Genomic DNA, 20749 nt, shown 5'->3' on the forward strand with positions numbered 1-20749 from the left:
GCACTGTAGCATTTCGCTACAATCACATTAACATCTGCTAACCATGTGTATGTGACAAATACATTTTATTTGATTTGATTGATTTGATGTGGACATATCGACACACACGTGAAACACACAGACGTGTGTTTTATAGCCTTAACACTTACAGGTGGCTCTGCAGTGGTTGTCATAGCAACAGTCACCCGTTGGCTACTCAGCACACACACTGAGCATGTGAGCTGGCAGGCTTCCACAAAATGCCTTTTCTACGATATACACACAACAGCATTAGGTCATATGAAACTGCTCACAACCACACACACACACACACACACACACACACACACACACACACACACACACACACACACACACACACACACACACACACACACACACACACACACACACATCCTAGCTGTCACCACTGCAGAAACCCTGCAAACACACATATGCACCCTCACAAATACGCACACTCAACCAAACACTGTAATCTCTGTGTGTGTGTGTGTGTGTGTGTGTGTGTGTGTGTGTGTGTGTGTGTGTGTGTGTGTGTGTGTGTGTGTGTGTGTGTGTGTGTGTGTGTGTGTGTGTGTGTGTGTGTGTGTGTGTGTGTGTCTGTGTGTGTGTGTGGTTGTGAGCAGTTTCATATGACCTAATGCTGTTGTGTGTATATCGTAGAAAAGGCATTTTGTAGAAGCCTGCCAGCTCACATGCTCAGTGTGTGTGCTGAGTAGCCAACGGGTGACTGTTGCTATGTGTGTGTGTGTGTGTGTGAGTGTGAGTGTGAGTGTGTGTGTGTGTGTGTGTGTGTGTGTGTGTGTGTGTGTGTGTGTGTGTGTGTGTGTGTGTGTGTGTCACCCTCTCACAGTGCCATGGTACCATGCAAGCTTCCAACTGAGCCCAGCAAAGTGGCACTGAGTCAGAAGGAAAGGAAAGGCATGGTCTGCTTCCCAAATGGCACCCTATTCCCTGTTAAGTGCACTCCTTTTGACCAGGGCTAATAGGGCTCTGGTCAAAAGTAGAGTGGAATCGAATCTACTCCTAGAGGAAAGAGAGGAGTGAACACAACACCTTTGACATGCCTTGTACTTGGATTATCTTCTCCTTCGTCTTTCTCTTTCTTTCTGTATATCTCAATCCATCTCTTAGTCTATTTTACCCAGCGATGAAGCCTGTAACATAGCCGGCACTTCGTATGTAATCTGCCTGTGCTTTACGCGGCATTTCTCCCTGCTGTTTGCTTGTGTACTCTCCCTGTCACCACATCGCTCAGCAACCGTTAGCGGCTAGCGCCATGTGTGAGGTCACAAATCACATCACCTCTGCAACGGGAGACGGTGACACTGACACTTTCAGGAAGCACCCTGGGTGTGGGGGATTTATGGCAGTGGGGCCCCGGGAAGCCCTGAATGCAGAGAATGACCCCATTAAGAGGTGACTGGCATCTCTCCTATCCCTCCTTGTAGAGAGGACAACAAGTGGTGGTTAGCACTAGTCGATAAATCAGAAAGAGATTTATCTGAGAGAGAGAGACACAGAGAGAGAGAGCGTGAGAGAGAGAGAGCGAGAGAGAGAGCGCGAGAGCAAGAGAGTGAGAGAGAGTGAGGGAGAGAGAGTGAGGGAGAGCGAGAGAGAAAACAAGAGAACGAGAGAGAGAGAGAGAGAACAAGAGAGAATAAGAACGAGAGTAAAAGAGAGAGCTGAATAAATGCGTAGCAGATATATTTTCCCCTTGATGATAATTCCGCCACTATTTGAGTTTTCCGTCCTGGTACCCAGGCTGTTGCCTACCTGTCCATGGAGAATTGAACATGTGTTATTCTCCACATCTCAGATTAGGCCCCAGCTACAGCTCTCTGAGGCCTCCTGCTGGGTTACAGTTAAATACAACATGAAAAGCCCAGGCCAAAGCAGGGGGGATTGCCATGTTGCACTAGGCTACATTATTGTCATGATGTTGGTGTATGAGACTGCAACTGACACAATGGCAAGTCTAAGGGTGCGTCCAAAATGGCACCTCATTCCCTTCATAGAGCCCTGGGCCCTAGTCAGACGTAGGGCACTATACAGTGTAGGAATATACCACCTAATATACCACCTAATATACCACCTAATATACCACCTAGCCCTGGTCAGACGTAGGGCACTATACAGTGTAGGAATATACCATCTATTATACCACCTAGCCCTGGTCAGACGTAGGGAAACTATACAGTGTAGGAATATACCACCTAATATACCACCTAGCCCTGGTCAGACGTAGGACACTATACAGTGTAGGAATATACCACCTAATATACCACCTAGCCCTGGTCAGACGTAGGGCACTATACAGTGTAGGAATATACCATCTATTATACCACCTAGCCCTGGTCAGACGTAGGGCACTATACAGTGTAGGAATATACCACCTAATATACCACCTAGCCCTGGTCAGACATAGGACACTATACAGTGTAGGAATATACCACCTAATATACCACCTAATATACCACCTAGCCCTGGTCAGACGTAGGGCACTATACAGTGTAGGAATATACCATCTATTATACCACCTAGCCCTGGTCAGACGTAGGGCACTATACAGTGTAGGAATATACCACCTAATATACCACCTAATATACCACCTAGCCCTGGTCAGACATAGGGCACTATACAGTGTAGGAATATACCATCTATTATACCACCTAATATACCACCTAGCCCTGGTCAGACGTAGGGCACTATACAGTGTAGGAATATACCATCTATTATACCACCTGTTCACTGGAGAAGGGGAAAGAGTTTAAATATCACACCAGTGTGATGTTGTTATTGGCTTGGTATCTGTGGGGTATATCAGTCAAATAGAGTGGCTGAAAATAACATAGTAAAAATGCTGACATATAACACATATAACATATAACACACATAACATATAACACACATAACATATAACATATATAACATATAACATATAACACATATAACATATAACACATATAACATATAACACACATAACATATAACACACATAACATATAACACATATAACATATAACACACATAACATATAACACATATAACATATAACACATATAACATATAACACACATAACATATAACACATATAACATATAACACACATAACATATAACACATATAACATATAACACACATAACATATAACACATATAACATATAACATATAACACATATAACATATAACACATATAACATATAACACATATAACATATAACACATATAACATATAACACATATAACACATATAACATATAACACATGTAACATATAACACATATAACACATATAACATATAACACATATAACATATAACACATATAACATATAACACACATAACATATAACACATATAACATATAACATATAACATATAACACATATAACATATAACATATAACACACATAACATATAACATATAACACATAACACATATAACACATATAACATATAACACATATAACATATAACACATATAACATATAACACACATAACATATAACACATATAACATATAACACATATAACATATAACACATATAACATATAACACATATAACATATAACATATAACACATAACACATATAACATATAACACATATAACATATAACACATATAACATATAACACATATAACATATAACACATATAACATATAACACATATAACATATTAACACATATAACACATATAACACATATAACATATAACACATATAACATGTAACACATATAACATATAACACATATAACATATAACACACATAACATATAACATATAACACATATAACATATAACACATATAACACATATACACATATAACACATATAACACACATAACATATAACACATATAACACATATAACATATAACATATAACACATATAACACATATAACATATAACATATAACACATATAACACATATAACACATATAACATATAACACATATAACACACATAACATATAACATATAACACATATAACATATAACACATATAACATATAACACACATAACATATAACACATATAACATATAACATATAACATATAACACATATAACACATAACACACATAACATATAACACACATAACATATAACACACATAACATATAACATATAACACATATAACATATAACACATATAACATATAACACACATAACATATAACACATATAACATATAACATATAACACATAAACATATAACACATATAACATATAACACATATAACATATAACACATATAACATATAACATATAACACATATAACATATAACACACATAACATATAACACACATAACATATAACATATAACACATATAACATATAACACATATAACATATAACACATATAACATATAACACACATAACATATAACACACATAACATATAACATATAACACATATAACATATAACACATATAACATATAACACATATAACATATAACACATATAACACACATAACATATAACATATAACACATATAACATATATAACATATAACACACATAACATATAACACACATAACATATAACACATATAACATATAACACACATAACATATAACACATATAACATATAACACATATAACATATAACACACATAACATAACACATATACAGTATAACACACATAACATATAACACATATAACATATAACACACATAACATATAACACATATAACATATAACATATAACACATATAACATATAACACATATAACACATATAACATATAACACATATAACATATACACACATAACATATAACATATAACACATATAACATATATAACATATAACACATATAACACATATAACATATATAACATATAACATATATAACATATAACACATATAACATATATAACATATAACATATATAACATATAACATATATAACATATAACACATATAACATATAACATATAACACATATAACATATAACATATAACATATAACACATATAACACATATAACATATAACACATATAACATATACACACATAACATATAACATATAACACATATAACACACATAACATATAACACATATAACATATAACATATAACACATATAACATATAACACATATAACACATATAACATATAACACATATAACATATACACACATAACATATAACATATAACACATATAACACACATAACATATAACACATATAACATATACACACATAACATATAACATATAACACATATAACATATAACACATATAACATATAACACATATAACATATAACACATATAACATATAACACATATAACATATAACAATATAACACATATAACACACATAACATATAACACACATAACATATAACATATAACACATATAACATATAACACATATAACATATAACACATATAACATGTAACACATATAACATGTAACACATATAACATATAACACATATAACATATAACACACATAACATATAACATATAACACATATAACACATATAACATATAACACATATAACATATAACACACATAACATATAACATATAACACATATAACATATAACACATATAACATATAACACACATAACATATAACATATAACACACATAACATATAACATATAACACATATAACATATAACATATAACACATATAACACATATAACACATATAACATATAACACATATAACACATATAACATATAACACATATAACATATAACACATATAACACATATAACATATATAACATATAACACATATAACATATAACATATAACACATATAACATATAACATATAACACATATAACATATAACACATATAACATATACACATATAACATATAACACATATAACACATATAACATATAACACATATAACATATACACACATAACATATAACATATAACACATATAACACACATAACATATAACACATATAACACATATAACACATATAACATATAACATATAACACATATAACATATACACACATAACATATAACATATAACACATATAACATATACACACATAACATATAACATATAACACATATAACATATAACACATATAACACATATAACATATAACACATATAACATATAACACATATAACATATAACACATATAACACACATAACATATAACATATAACACACATAACATATAACATATAACACATATAACATATAACACATATAACATATAACACATATAACATGTAACACATATAACATGTAACACATATAACATGTAACACATATAACATGTAACACATATATCATATAACACATATAACATATAACACACATAACATATAACATATAACACATATAACACATATAACATATAACACATATAACATATAACATATAACATATAACACATATAACATATAACATATAACACATATAACATATAACACATATAACATATAACACACATAACATATAACACATATAACATATAACACACATAACATATAACATATAACATATAACACACATAACATGTAACACACATAGCATGTAACACACATAACATATAACATATACCACAACCCGTGGCTCTACCAGTCAAAATGAATTACTAACCTGCTAGTGTACATGGATCAACTAGATCCATTCCACTCAACTAGCTTTATTGATTGTGTTTTGATCCAGTCTTGAGCTCTGCCTGGGCTCCTGAGCTGTCATTATTCAAGTATGGTGCTACTTTAAAGTCCCATACTGAAAACAGTTGAATGTTTTTATGAGTCAAGAAATAGCATGGAAAACAATCCTATGGAGAGTTTGTTAAAACTGCTTTGCCATGGCTTTGAAGCTTGTCTTTCTATTCTTATTATTAATCTAATTTTGGTCTCTCTTTCGCTCCTCTCCATCTCTCGCTCTCTCTTTCTCCTCTCCATCTCTCTCTCCTCTCCATCTCTCTCTCTCTCACTCCTCTTCATCTCTCTCTCTCCCACTCCTCTCCATCTCTCTCTCCTCTCCATCTCTCTCTCCTCTCCTCTCCATCCCTCTCTTTCCTCTCCATCTCTCTCTCTCTATCTAAATCCATCTGTTAGCCTATCTTACCCAACATTAAAGCCTGTAACATAACCACCACTCTGTATGTAATCTGGCCTGTGTTACGTGTTTTTCCGTGCTGTTTGTTGGTGTACTCTCCCTTTCTCCACCATTTAGCTTTCGCCCCCTTTCACCAAACACATGTTACTACCTGGAAACACCATTTGAGCTGAGTCTCAAACAACAATAACACATACCCATGCTAAAAGACTAAGGCCAACAGTAATAGCGTTTTAATTGGAACCCCAAGTCACCCTTCCCCCCTTCTCTGTCCCTGGTAATCTTTGTTCTCTCTGTCCACTTCAAGACACCCAAGGAATAGAATGAGCTCGAGAAGGAGGGAGAGAGTGAGTGCCCGGCAGTCCAGTGGTGGTCACCCTGCAGGGTACTGACTGAGAGTCGTAGGAGAGGGGCGTGCACTGGCAGGTTGCCCCTCGGCCCTCGCACCACTTGGTACTGTAGGGGCAGCTGAGGGAGTGAGTGAAGTGAGTGAAGATTAAAATGCTACCCCTCCCCCCTCACACCCCCCAACACTTGACAGGTCTTTGGGTGGGGTGGGTGAGCGGCTGGCCCGGGCGGCTGCAGCCCCTCTTAACCCACACTCAGGGCACCTGACCCTGGGTAAACTTACACATGCCTGAGGCTCTCTGGACGTAGATGGACGTGCTGTGTGTTGTGACACCGAGTGTGTTCTGACCTCACAGCAACAGGTATGGCACACTGCCCCTATGTCCCTCATCACTTCCAAATCAACATTTGCTGGCATTCGTTACTGTCCAAAACACCTGGGTTCAATTACAATTTGAAATCTTTCAAACACTCTTAGCGTTTGCTTTAGCCTGCCTGGAGTGCCATGTGGGCGGTTTCTGCACCAGTCAAGCTCAATCAAGAACAGATAATGCATTTTAAATGATATAAAATATTGTTTGGACCCAGGTCTGATGTTTCAGGGTGTTGGTGGTGATATTGTCATGGGCAACACTTCACGCCCAAGGTGTGGCTAGTTTGATGTTAAACTGTGGGAGTAATGATAGTATTATCTGTGGTGTGTTTGAGCACAAACAACATAATGTTGTGTCCCAGTTATCACATTGACATCAAAATTAAATAAAAACATGACACTCAAGCTGGTCTCGTATAACTCTAAGGAGTTGTGCACACGCATGCTGAAACACATGCACACACATGGCAATTAAAGGCCCTGTATTCAGGAGTATACTCACAGGTCATATTGAACACGCCTTGACAAGGCTGGTCATTTCTCTAGGAGCATGGATCAATTCCAGGCCGCCCTTTTTCTCTCATCACTCCTTCCCTCCTGCTTTCCTCCTTGCCTCTAAAATGTCCAGCTGTTCCAAGTGGGGACAGCTGCGTTTGGAGTGGAACCAATCAGCTGTCAGAGGAGAGAGAGGGGTGACGGAGAGGTGGGGGATGAGGGTTTAGGGGGTGAGTGGGGCAAGAGGGGGATGTGGTCCCAGGGAGAGGCCTCTGGCTCTGTCCCCTCTCTGAGGTAGTGGTGGTGGGGGGAGGGAGGGAGGGAGAGGGTGGTGTGTTGGAGCAAGGGAGGGTGGAGGTCTAAAAATGCTGACAGACAGCAGTTTTGAGGCCAAGGAGAGGTGGGCCTGGGCTGCCAGCTGTCCTTGTCTGTGTGTCTGTCTGTGTTTCTGTCTGTGTGTCTGTCTGTCTGCCTGTCTGTCTGTCTGTCTGTCTGCCTGTCTGTCTGCTTTCCTGTCTGTCTGTCTGTCTGCCTGTCTGTCTGCTTTCCTGTCTGTCTGCCTGTCTGTCTGTCTGTCTGTCTGTCTGTCTGTCTGCCTGTCTGCCTGTCTGTGTGTGTGTGTGTGTGGAGACAGACAGATCACCTTTTTGAACTGAGCTAAGTAATTCAAAGAAAACATAGAAAAACAAAGTAACGGAGGTAAAACAAAGCCCTCAATCACCTGCATGGATTGTAAACATTGTGTTTACTTGATAGCTACCTACACAAATAGCTAGCTAGAACAAAGTGTTAATAAGATTTAAAAGCAATACAAATAAAAGTTGTCCAGTAAGCATCTCCAGTAGATGGGCCTGTTCATTTGTCTGTGATATGCCGTTAGCTTTCCCATTGTTTTAACAGTGTGATGCCTGGAGCAACATCAACAAAAATACTAAACATATTAATGTGAAATTAAAATAAAGTGAACATGAACATGAACATGCTAATTGAACGCTCTTTCTTTTGCCTTTCCAATTCCAAATGTAATGTCTGGCCTGTAGCTCCCTCTGGTGGCGCTTTACTAAAATCACATTCAAATCACTGTAAAACTTCAATAGACTGATTCTAATGACCAATCAACAATACAATCATAGTTTATCAGGTGCAGTCTTCATTGTTCCAACTGTATTAAGTTATCATGCAGATATAACGTGGTTAACAGATCCATGGCTCTGCGTGGTAATCTAGGATACAGTCTGAACACAGTTGATGTTGAAATAGCATGGCTGGTGTGCAGGTAAACGTTGAGCACTAATTAAATTCTCCTGTTCGGGATGAATTTAGGTCTGTGGATTACGTTATCTTGGTTTTTGAGTAAAGAAAATACTTGCGAAATGTGTGTCTGCTTATTCAAAAAGTTGTGTTGGTTATTAACATAGGAAACACAGCAAATGGGTACCACTTTGACTTGTGAATTTACATATGCATTCATGTTGAATAGCCATAGACTAATGAACTTTGAATCACTTCGAGATTAGATCACCGTGCTGCGCATGTGCAGTGTTAAAGCAAGTTCCTTTCCATTCAAGAAATGTAGGCTACAGCCAGCTGGTAGTTACCACAGCCATGAAGTCATAATTATGGCCCTACCTCGCCTATTTCTAAATGTATCTTCTTAAAATCTGATTTTAAACCTAACCCGAACCTTTAATTAAGACCAAAAATACCAAAATACCATTTTTACGATAGGCCTATAGCCAATTTGACTTTGTGGCTGTGGTAACGCGCCTCGATAGCCCAGAACAACAAGAACAATAATGATTGTTCACTCACTGGCATAAGGGCATGTGTGCATAGTTAACTGATTGATTCTTGATGAACATTTTAAAATTATTACTCTTGTCACCCCAAGTACTGGTAGGTCTACTTTACTGACTCATAACAACAATTGGCCACTTAACGGCGCATACCAGGAAAAACTATGAGTTTGAAAGATAATTAATAATAATTGTTTGTTTTCAGAAACGGATACTGTTTTAGCCTAAACAGCTCAGTATTTGCTCCACTTTCCAGAAAGCCGGTGGATTTATTTGAAAGGGCAGCGGGCGCTTTCCATGGTGCTGAATGGCTGTTAAAATACAGTGTTCCTTTGAAAGTGTTTCAGAATTCCTACAAGCAACCCGCGAAATGTTGTCCAGCAGCGCTCGAAACTTCGCTTATCTTCTCGCTCACCGCACACGCTCAAAAGGTGGGGTTTGTTAGTGCGTTGCTTGAGACGCCGGCTGCCTGTGGCTATTGGAAAAAAAGGCTTCTGAAATCCCAGTCTCACCATTGGCAATGCAAAAGCAGGAGGGGCCGGAACAAGGACAAGAGCGCAGTTCACCTGTGTTTCGGGAGGTAGCCTAGCAGTGTGGTTTCTGCTCTACAGAGAGAAGACGCAATTCGAACCGTTCATTGTGACATGAGAAAAGTGTCGCTAGCCATGATTTCAACGTGCAGGTGAAACCGGAGAAGATGTTTTTTATTTCAGTCCCACTGCACAACTTCTAAAACAAAAACCAATAATTAATCTTGTTTATCGTCCGCGAGCGCTCAAATATTTCGCGCCACTCTCTCAGACGTCACACTTTCTCAAAAACTATAAACTGTTTGGAGTGAAAACAATGTCCCGCAAAAAGGCGGGTAAGGGCAAAAACGCCAACAGCAGCCCGACGACAGGCATCCCCACCGGAAACCAGAAGGGGGAAACTGGGAAGAGCACCGCAGGGACGGGGAGCGTGGTGCAGGCGAACGGTATGGTTCATCCGAGCAGACCCTCACTCAGCAACAGCAGCGAGTTTTATGACATCGCATTCAAGGTAAATGCACCTGAGCATTATGCTATGATAGCCATTATTTGTAAACAATAACATTAGGTCACTTTATTATTTTATCTCAGTAAATTGCTAGTTTGTTAGGCTATTATTATTCAACAACATATATATATATATATATATATATATATATGTGTATATATATATATATATATATGTATGTGTATGTATGTATGTGTTGTTGGGCTACACATGGCAGGTTGATGGGCTACACATGGCAGGTTGATGGGCTACACATGACAGGTTGATGGGCTACACATGGCAGGTTGATGGGCTACACATGACAGGTTGATGGGCTACACATGGCAGGTTGATGGGCTACACATGGCAGGTTGATGGGCTACACATGGCAGGTTGATGGGCTACACATGACAGGTTGATGGGCTACACATGACAGGTTGATGGGCTACACATGACAGGTTGATGGGCTACACATGACAGGTTGATGGGCTACACATGGCAGGTTGATGGGCTACACATGACAGGTTGATGGGCTACACATGGCAGGTTGATGGGCTACACATGGCAGGTTGATGGGCTACACATGGCAGGTTGATGGGCTACACATGGCAGGTTGATGGGCTAAACATGGCAGGTTGTTGGGCTACACATGGCAGGTTGATGGGCTACAGATAATAAATGTAATGTGTGAATGTGCATCAAGCAAGTAGGCCAAGACCTAGGTTATCCTACATGTTTGGAAGGACTAATGGGATGTAAACATTATGTTGTGTATAACTTTAATCACCACAGTGACCTTTTGTGTTCACCTTGTCAAACCTGGGGTGTTTTACAAGACCACAAAACACTCATCCATCAAACTGAGCTATTGCCTCTGCCACAGCTGTGTCACTAAAGACAATCAATAGCACCTCAGCAACCATTGAAGGTCACATATGGGACCAAGAGCCAACACATCTCATAATGTATTCTCTATTTGGCAGTTTTCTGTGTACTAGTGAAGCCCTGTCGTCTTAAGGCTAATCAACAGGTTGTGATGGCTGTCAATTCATCCTGCCACTGCTTCAAAGTTCTCTCTTCCTTACCCCATCTCTCTCTCTTTTCTCCTTTCTTATCCTTTTCCTCTCCTCTCTTGCCATTTCCCTCTCTCTCTCTCTTCCCCTTTGTGTCAAGCCTAAATGTGTTGCCAAACTTTCTTCCCTCTGGCTGTCCTTCTGGTGATGTGCCCGTCTGTCTTTGAAGTGACTGATTATTAGGAAGAGCCAACTGATTAAACAAAGGGAAGCAGTGATTATTAGGAAGAGCCAACATGGTTTATTACCAATCCCCATCCTGTTGATGAGTCACTGTTATTTAGGCTGTCTGAATGGTAGTCTATTTCTCTGATATACTCCTGTTGCTCCATTAAGAGTGAGGATATATTGAACCAAAATATAAATGCAACATGTAAAGTGTTGGTCTCATGTTTCATGAGCTGAAATGAAAGATCCCTGTTAGTGAGCATTTCGCCTTTGCCAAGATAATCCGTCCGCCTGACTGTTGTGGCATATCAATAAACTGATTAAACAGCATGTTCATTACACAGGTGCACCTTGTGCTGGGGGCAATATTAGGTTAACTTTGTGAACAGTGTCCCATGGTGGCGGTGGGGTTATGGTATGGGCAGGCATAAACTACAGACTACAAGAACAATTGCATTTTATCCATGGCAATTTAAACACACAGAGATACAGTGATGATCCTGAGGCCCATTGTTGTACCAGTCATCTGCCGCCATCACCTCATGTTTCAGCTTGATAATGGATGGCCCCATGTCAAATGAATCTGAACACAATTCCTGGAAGACTGAAACTGTCCCAGTTCTTCCATGGCCTGCATACTCATCAGACATGTCACCCATTGAGCATGTTTGGGATGCTCTGGATTGATGTGTACGACAGCGTGTTTCAGTTCCTCCCAATATCCAGCAATTTCGCACAGCCATTGAAGAGGAGTGAAACAACATTCCACAATCAACAGCCTGATCAACTCTATGCAAAGGAGATGTGTTGTGCTGCACGAGGCAAATGGTCACACCAGATACTGACTGGTTTTCTGAGCCATGCCCCTACCTTATTTTGAAGGTATCTGTGACCAACAGATGCATATCTGTATTCCCAGTCATGTGGAATCCATAGATAAAATCACATTTATTCATATAGCCCTTCGTACATAAGCCGATATCTCAAAGTGCTGTACAGAAACCCAGCCTAACACCCCAAACAGCAAGCAATGCAGGTGTAGAAGCACGATGGCTAGGAAAAACTCCCTAGAAAGGCCAAAACCTAGGAACAAACCTAGAGAGGAACCAGGCTATGAGGGGTGGCCAGTCCTCTTCTGGCTGTGCCGGGTGGAGATTATGACAGAACATGGCCAAGATGTTCAAATGTTCATAAATGACCAGCATGGTCAAATAATAATAATCACAGTAGTTGTCGAGGGTGCAGCAAGTCAGCACCTCAGGAGTACATTTTTTAAAAGTTTACGTCCGGTAAACAGGTCAGGATTCCATAGCCAGAGGCAGAACAGTTGAAACTGGAGCAGCAGCATGGCCAGGTGGACTGGGGACAGCAAGGAGTCATCATGCCAGGTAGTCCCGAGGCATGGTCCTAGGGCTCAGGTCCTCCGAGAGAAAGAAAGAAAGCGAGAAGGAGAGAATTAGAGAGAGCATACTTAAATTCACACAGGACACCGGATAAGACAGGAGAAGTACTCCAGATATAACAAACTGACCCTAGCCCCCCGACACATAAACTGTTGCAGCATAAATACTGGAGGCTGAGACAGGAGGGGTCAGGAGACACTGTGACCCCATGCGATTAGGGCCTAATGAATGTATTTCAATTGACTGATTTCCTTATATGAACTGTAACTCATTAAAATCATTGAAATTGTTGCGTTTTAATATTTTTGTTCAGTTTTGAGGGAGCATGCTGCAGGAATGTCCAACTGGCCTCGCAACCACACAACCCTTCTTTGTTTTAGTCAGTTAGAAATGTGGCAGCTCTTGAAAAGGATAGGCCTAGAGCAACAACCCAACCCCTGGAGAGAGTTGCAGATTTACAAAATGTCATTCAATTGGGCACCCTTGAGACTATTACCCAGAAATACTCGCACAGTGGAGCTCATTTGTAGCATTTCATACATTACTCCCCTCAGTTGACTCACAAGCATTATGCCAACTGGAGGCTGTTAATTTCATCATTCAAGTCCAAAAACAAGAGCCTTAAAGGATCACTTCACTTCAACTAGTTTTTGAGTGAAATATCAGTTGAAACAAAGGCTAAAACCAGTGTGGGGAAAAAAACTCCTAACACCAATGTTCTTCCGTCGAGTCACTGACTCAAACATCAGAGAGAAGTTGAGTTTGCTGTGTGCTGAGGGGAAACTCTGCTCATAGACACTGAGAGCGAAACCACAGCGTTTTCCAGTCAGTTTACTGGGCCAGGAATGAGATGTAGCCTGCACCCTACAAAAGGGTTTGATTTGCGGTGCGCCACTGGATCCGCTGTGTGCGGGGGCTGGCGGCCTGCGAGAGCCTGGTTTATTACAGCTGATCTGTGCTGAGGCAGCTGCCATATGTCACTCACCGTACACTCTGTAGAGCAGCGCATAGTCTGGGAGATGATTAACAGAGGAAAAACAGGGTACTTCACTTCCTGCTCTATTCACTATGCCTGGTTCTGTTTAAAATACTGCTGTTTTAAGAGGGAGACAGAGTAAAAGACAGGAGAGGATGAAAGAACAGAGGACGAGATGAGAGGGGAAGAGAGAAGAGGGGTAGATAAGGATAAGAGAGATGTGGGAACAGGAGAAAAGATTAGAGGAATGAAGATTCCACTGAGATTTTATCAACCTGACCTGACCTGATCTCTACTGCATCTCTACTGATTACACTAAACACATCAACTCTATAATGTCATTAGGCCCCAGAAAGAGGTGAATGTGTGCAGCAGGACACTCACTCACGCACACGCACAGGCACATAATTCAGTATTGCTATCTGACCAAAATTAAGAGCAGAACCTAATTTCCAGATGCCCAGTCACACTCATCTCTACTGGCCAAACACCAACATGTCGAGACCGCTTTAATCCATTTATCATAAGGTTTAATGGGAATCTGATCATAATGCTGAACAAAACAAATGACCAGATGTGCAATAATGTCTAGGTGACTTCCTTATGGCCACTTGTGTTCCTGATGTTAAGAGACTGACCCAAAGTCACATAAGTGAATGGCGTTATAATGGTTGGCTAGAGGTCTGATATCTCCTGTAGTGAACATAGTGATTCTTAACCTGGAGTATGGCTGGAACAACTCGGCTGGAACAACTCGGCTGGAACAACTCGGCTGGAACAACTCGGCTGGAACAACTCGGCTGGAACAACGCGGCTGGAACAACGCGGCTGGAACAACGCGGCTGGAACAACGCGGCTGGAACAACGCGGCTGGAACAACGCGGCTGGAACAACGCGGCTGGAACAACGCGTCTGGAACAATGCGTCTGGAACAACTCGGCTGGAACAACGCGGCTGGAACAATGCGGCTGGAACAACACGTCTGTAAAAACTCAGCTGGAACAACTCGTCTGGAACAATGCGGCTGGAACAACTCGGCTGGAACAACGCGGCTGGAACAATGCGGCTGGAACAACACGTCTGTAAAAACTCAGCTGGAACAACTCGTCTGGAACAATGCGGCTGGAACAACGCGTCTGTAAAAACTCAGCTGGAACAACTCGGCGGGAACAACGCGTCTGTAAAAACTCGGCTGGAACAACGCGTCTGTAAAAACTCGGCTGGAACAACGCATCTGTAAAAACTCGGCTGGAACAACGCATCTGTAAAAACTCGGCTGGAACAACGCATCTGTAAAAACTCGGCTGGAACAACGCACCTGTAAAAACTCGGCTGGAACAACGCGGCTGGGACAACACGGCTGGAAGAACGCGTCTGTAAAAACTCTGCTGGAACAACGCTGCTGGAACAACGCGGCTGGAACAACGCGGCTGGAACACACCAATATGTTGTGACCAGGGACGTTATGAGGGAGGAGATTGGTGGTTGTGCTGAAAGACTATTGAACTGTTTTGTCTCTATGGGGAAGTGTGCTGGAACCTGTGATGTTCAGTTTGTCCTTGTTACATTGAGACAAAGGGAATGTTCACTTACTGTTTACCTTCCTTTGTGGGATGTGTGTTAAAACCCCTTTCATTCAGTTTGTCCCTCTTGCTGTGCTGTAGGTGATGCTGGTGGGAGACTCCGGGGTGGGGAAGACCTGTCTGCTGGTGCGCTTCAAAGACGGAGCCTTCCTGGCAGGAAGCTTCATCTCTACTGTGGGCATCGACTTCAGGGTGAGTGGGGATGGATAATACATGGACACACACGTTTCTATAAAAAGGGTAACATTCAATCAATGTCCTTCATACCTCATATTTGTATATAAAATGGGTCCATTCCTGGCTGAACCTTTTAATAGATTTTTTCCTTTTCCTGTGTCTTTAAGCCCTGCGGCTGGAAGTGTTTCCTCTGTGGATACCAGTCTCTCTCTGGAAGACCTATCGATTCTTAAATTAGTTTGACATGCTTTCATTTAGGAACCGTCCCCTGCTGATTGGCATCTCCTCTCTTGTGCCAAATCCACGGCCCCCCCTGGGCAGAGAGAAATACATCTAGGAATGAGTCTGGGTTCTGGAATTTAATTTCCAATGAGTCTGGGGGGAGGGGGGGTTGTTTGTGTGTGTTTGTCAGTGGAGGCTGCTGTGGGGAGGACGGCTGATAATAATGGCTGGAATGAAGCGATATGTTTGAAGTATTTGATACCATTCCACCTACTGTTCCAGCCATTACCACGAGCCCGTCCTCCCCAATTAAGGTGCCACCAACCTCCTGTGGTGTGTATCTGTTGGCGTGTATGTGTGCGTGCACATGTGTGTTGTTCCTGGTTGGTTTCTCCTTTATTGTATTTCTGTATTGCTTCTTGAAATAATGCTACTGCACTGCTTTTGTTCATCTCTTTTCAGTACGTTTAACTGCGGACCCTATAGACTCCAGGCTAGTGCAAGCTATAGCCCTTAAAGCCTTTCCTTTAGAGTGCTACATGCTGTAGCATTATCTGACTAGCCACAGCGGCTCTGAACTCCTAAAATAAAGGCTTACTGCCTGGTCTGCTCACGTCATATTGATTGGTTATTTAATTGTGTTGCTGCGCTGTGAGACCCTTGTGATTACGTTTTCACCCTCAAGGTTCTCCCTGGCTCTCCTCTGCATGGCCTCTTGGTAAACCGTTCCTCTACTGGATCTCATCCAGCTTGTAAATGCTTTGTGATTCACACCATAAAACCTTCCCATTCAATCCTATTAAATCAAATATGTCATTGCCATTATATTTCAAATCCTTTGTCATTATTACCCTCAAGGTTCTCCTTGGCTCCCCTCTGCATGGCCTCTTGTTACAGTACAACAGTTCCTCTACAGCAGGGATCATCAACTAGATTCATCCAGCGTGTAAAACCTTTATGATTCACACCAAGGAAATTAAATGAATATAACTGATATTCAAGTAATTATATTTCTATGTTTCACTATTTCTCATAAAATGGTCACAGTTGTGGCTTTTGTTGATTCTCATACTGGATGAACCTAGATATAGCAGGCATAGAACATTCATATCTCTACTGGGCCACACCATTTTTGCACCACTAGTGGTATTCTATATGTAATTTCATGCTGTAGAAACCACTCCCTCTGGCCATGTTAGTGCCTTCTCCATATACTATCATAATGCGTTGCAGGACTTGCTAAAAACAATCACAACTTATGTGTCAGCCTCTTGTCTTTAAGTATGGGATGGATGTGTGTCTACAGTCTAAGTATGTGTGTTTATGCAGGAGAGAGAGAAGGGTATAAAATCTATCCTCATCAGTAAATGATGAGAGAGTCTGCTGTGGCAGAAGGCTGTCCACGGGGGGGGTGGCTGAAAGGGCTGGTCTGCATCCCAAATGCCACTCTATTCCCTATACAGTACACTGCTTTTGCCCATAGGGCTCTGGTTAAAGGTAGTGCTCCATGTAGGGTAGTGCTCCATGTAGGGTAGTGCTCCATGTAGGACACAGACCAGGAGATTGCTCTGTGCTTGATTGCTCTGGCCTCTGGAGTGCCTGGATCATGACAGACCCCGTAAATGATTTCTCAGCCTCCCGTCAGCAGGTCATGGACAGCGGCTCTGAATGGGAGGTGTGTGTCTGGTCCCATAGTGTGTGTTTGTGGGCGTAGATGACTTTAGACTTCTGCTATTGAAATGTTTTCAGTTGAGCTCCCAGAGACCTGGTGAAATGGACATCTGATGCTTTCTTCATCTCACAGTTCAATGGCGTTCGTAGCAATTTGCATTGTGTATCAGAGCTTTTTCAGGGAGGGATATGTATCATAACACCTCACAGACACATACACACGCAGACAAACATGCATGCACACACACAGACAGACAAACATGCATGCACACACACAGACAGACAAACATACATGCACACACACAGACAGACAAACAAACATGCACACACACAGACACTAATCTGACATTTTGGTAAAACATACTGGTGGAAATACTTTCCTATGTAACAGTAACTTTTAAATAGACCAGGAAGACACAGCTGTACATTGCACTAGTTCAACCACATACTGACCCAAATCTGTAGTGATAGGTTATGTTTCCATGACGACATCACAGTATTGAGCGGTTATATAGAGGCCTACTGAGTGGCTCAGTTGTCTTATCTTACAGAAGACCTCAGCAACAAACTTCAGAGTGAAATAATCTGCTGTTCTAGAACTTTGTAAAGACTTCAGTTGTCATAGCTCCAGGATCTCTGGAAGTTCAACATCTCTGCTGTTTTGAAATGTCTTTGTTGAGTCACATCCTTGTTCCTCCAGGACGGGCAGGTGTAGAGAAATGTACCCAGGGACCCAGTATGTTGATGGGCATGGAGATTGTGGGCATCGTCCTGGGAGTAATGGGATTAATCACCACCATTGTAGTGTGTGCACTCCCCACCTGGATGGAGACAACCTTCACAGTAGCTAACTTTGTCACCACGGAGGAGGTCTGGGACGGCCTGTGGATGAGCTGTGTGAAAAGGAGCACAAGCCACATTCAGTGTGAGGTCTACGACTCCATGCCAAGCTCCGCATGGAGCTCCAACCTGCAGGCCACCAGAGCCATGACCATCATGGCTATTATCCTGGGGTTTCTGGGAGTCATGGTCTCCATGGTCGGGCACAAGACCACCAACTACATTAAGTTGATCATTCTAACAGGAATATTCTTCATCCTGGCCGGATTTCTCATCCTCATTCCTGTCTCCTGGAAGGCCAGGACAATCCTCATCGACTCCTCCAATGAGTTGACTGGAGAGAAGAGGGAACTGGGGGGAGCGCTCTACTTCGGCTGGGGGGCTGCAGCCTTTCTCCTGATTGGAGGGGCCATACTTAGCAGAACTCTGTATACAAGTGGAACAGAGGTCGCGGCCATCACCACGGGGGTCATAGGATGGATAATCTCCATGGTGACCTGGGCATGTGCTTTAGGAATGTTAGACCTTCTGCAGTACAGAATGAAACTGATTTTATCCTTCTTCTCCTTTATGCTCGGGCTGATATTATTTTTAGGGCTGATATTCTTCCTCTACAGATGCACTAACTGCAACAAGAGGAATCCGTCTGAAGCCGAAGTGATTAACTTTATTGGACTATTGTTCATCATGGCTGGTTTAACCCAGCTGATCTTTACCTCCTTTGTTGCCTTCGACTTGACACAAAACTTGAACCCTGACAACTTCCTGCAGAGTAATGGCCTTATGTTTTCAGCTGAACCCATTAGGTGGGCTGCTTCAATGCTTCTAATAGGAGGGACTATACTCTGCTGCTGCTGCTGCTTTAAACAAGAAAAGCCTGAGTTGATCATTGACTCTATTGGCCTAAACCGTATCTTACATGTTGGTGAATCTGAGAGCAGCAAATAGTTGTAAGCAATTAGATGATTGGTGATGGATACGCTTCATGGTCTGGACCCACACTGGACCCTGCAGGGTAAGATTGCCCACCAATTGTCAAAACACTTGAAAGGTAAATGTAAGCATGTTGTATAGGGTGACTGAGGTGGGATGTTTTATAGGTGGTGGAACTGACACCAATCAATTGTTTTTCCATTATTATGAATAATAAATGTTGTTATTATTCAACTCCTGTACTGTCTCCTGACTTCATTTGTTCATTGGGTGGAACTATGTTCTTTCTCATAGCTCGGGTTGTTTCTGGACAGGGATAACATGTCTCATCAAGGTGTAGCTGTAGACACTGGGGGTTTTGGTTGATCACGCAGATGTATATTGAACTAGTTGTTCAGCTATGTGGGTATCAACAACTCTCTCTCTCTCTCTCTGTATCACCCTCTCTCCATTCTATATTTCCCTTTTGTCTTTCCTACCTCCCTGACTCTCCCATGTCCCTCCATTATGTAACTGTTGCCTCTCCAGTGTCAGGGCTGGGTTCATGTCCAGGATGGTGCAACTCAATATTAGGAAGGTGTTCCTAATGTTTG

The 20749-nt window shown here is 41.0% G+C and overlaps 1 protein-coding gene across 4 annotated transcripts; it reads left to right on the forward strand.

Annotated features, from left to right (window-relative positions):
- Positions 1-10022: 10022 nt before the first annotated feature.
- LOC109883320 (ras-related protein Rab-26-like) lies at positions 10023-20395 on the forward strand. Of its 4 annotated transcripts, none has more exons than XM_031817568.1 (3): positions 10023-11134; positions 16395-16505; positions 17398-18032. In XM_031817568.1, exons 1-3 carry the CDS (start codon positions 10940-10942, stop codon positions 17671-17673), a joined length of 582 nt encoding a protein of 193 aa, XP_031673428.1. In that variant the 5' UTR covers positions 10023-10939; the 3' UTR covers positions 17674-18032. The 4 variants fall into 4 exon arrangements, with proteins under 4 accessions (XP_031673428.1, XP_031673429.1, XP_020330931.1 ...); XM_031817569.1 differs by lacking the exon at positions 17398-18032 and adding an exon at positions 19084-20395 and having other exon boundaries at positions 10042-11134; XM_020475342.2 differs by having other exon boundaries at positions 10043-11134; positions 16658-17537.
- Positions 20396-20749: the final 354 nt, after the last annotated feature.

This window comes from Oncorhynchus kisutch, unplaced genomic scaffold, assembly GCF_002021735.2.
Source record: "Oncorhynchus kisutch isolate 150728-3 unplaced genomic scaffold, Okis_V2 scaffold1075, whole genome shotgun sequence".
Taxonomy (NCBI): domain Eukaryota; kingdom Metazoa; phylum Chordata; class Actinopteri; order Salmoniformes; family Salmonidae; genus Oncorhynchus; species Oncorhynchus kisutch.

Bases quoted from the DNA above. Each gene is read 5' to 3' on its own strand.
- LOC109883320 (XM_031817567.1), top strand. From the start codon at position 19,122: ATGTTGATGGGCATGGAGATTGTGGGCATCGTCCTGGGAGTAATGGGA.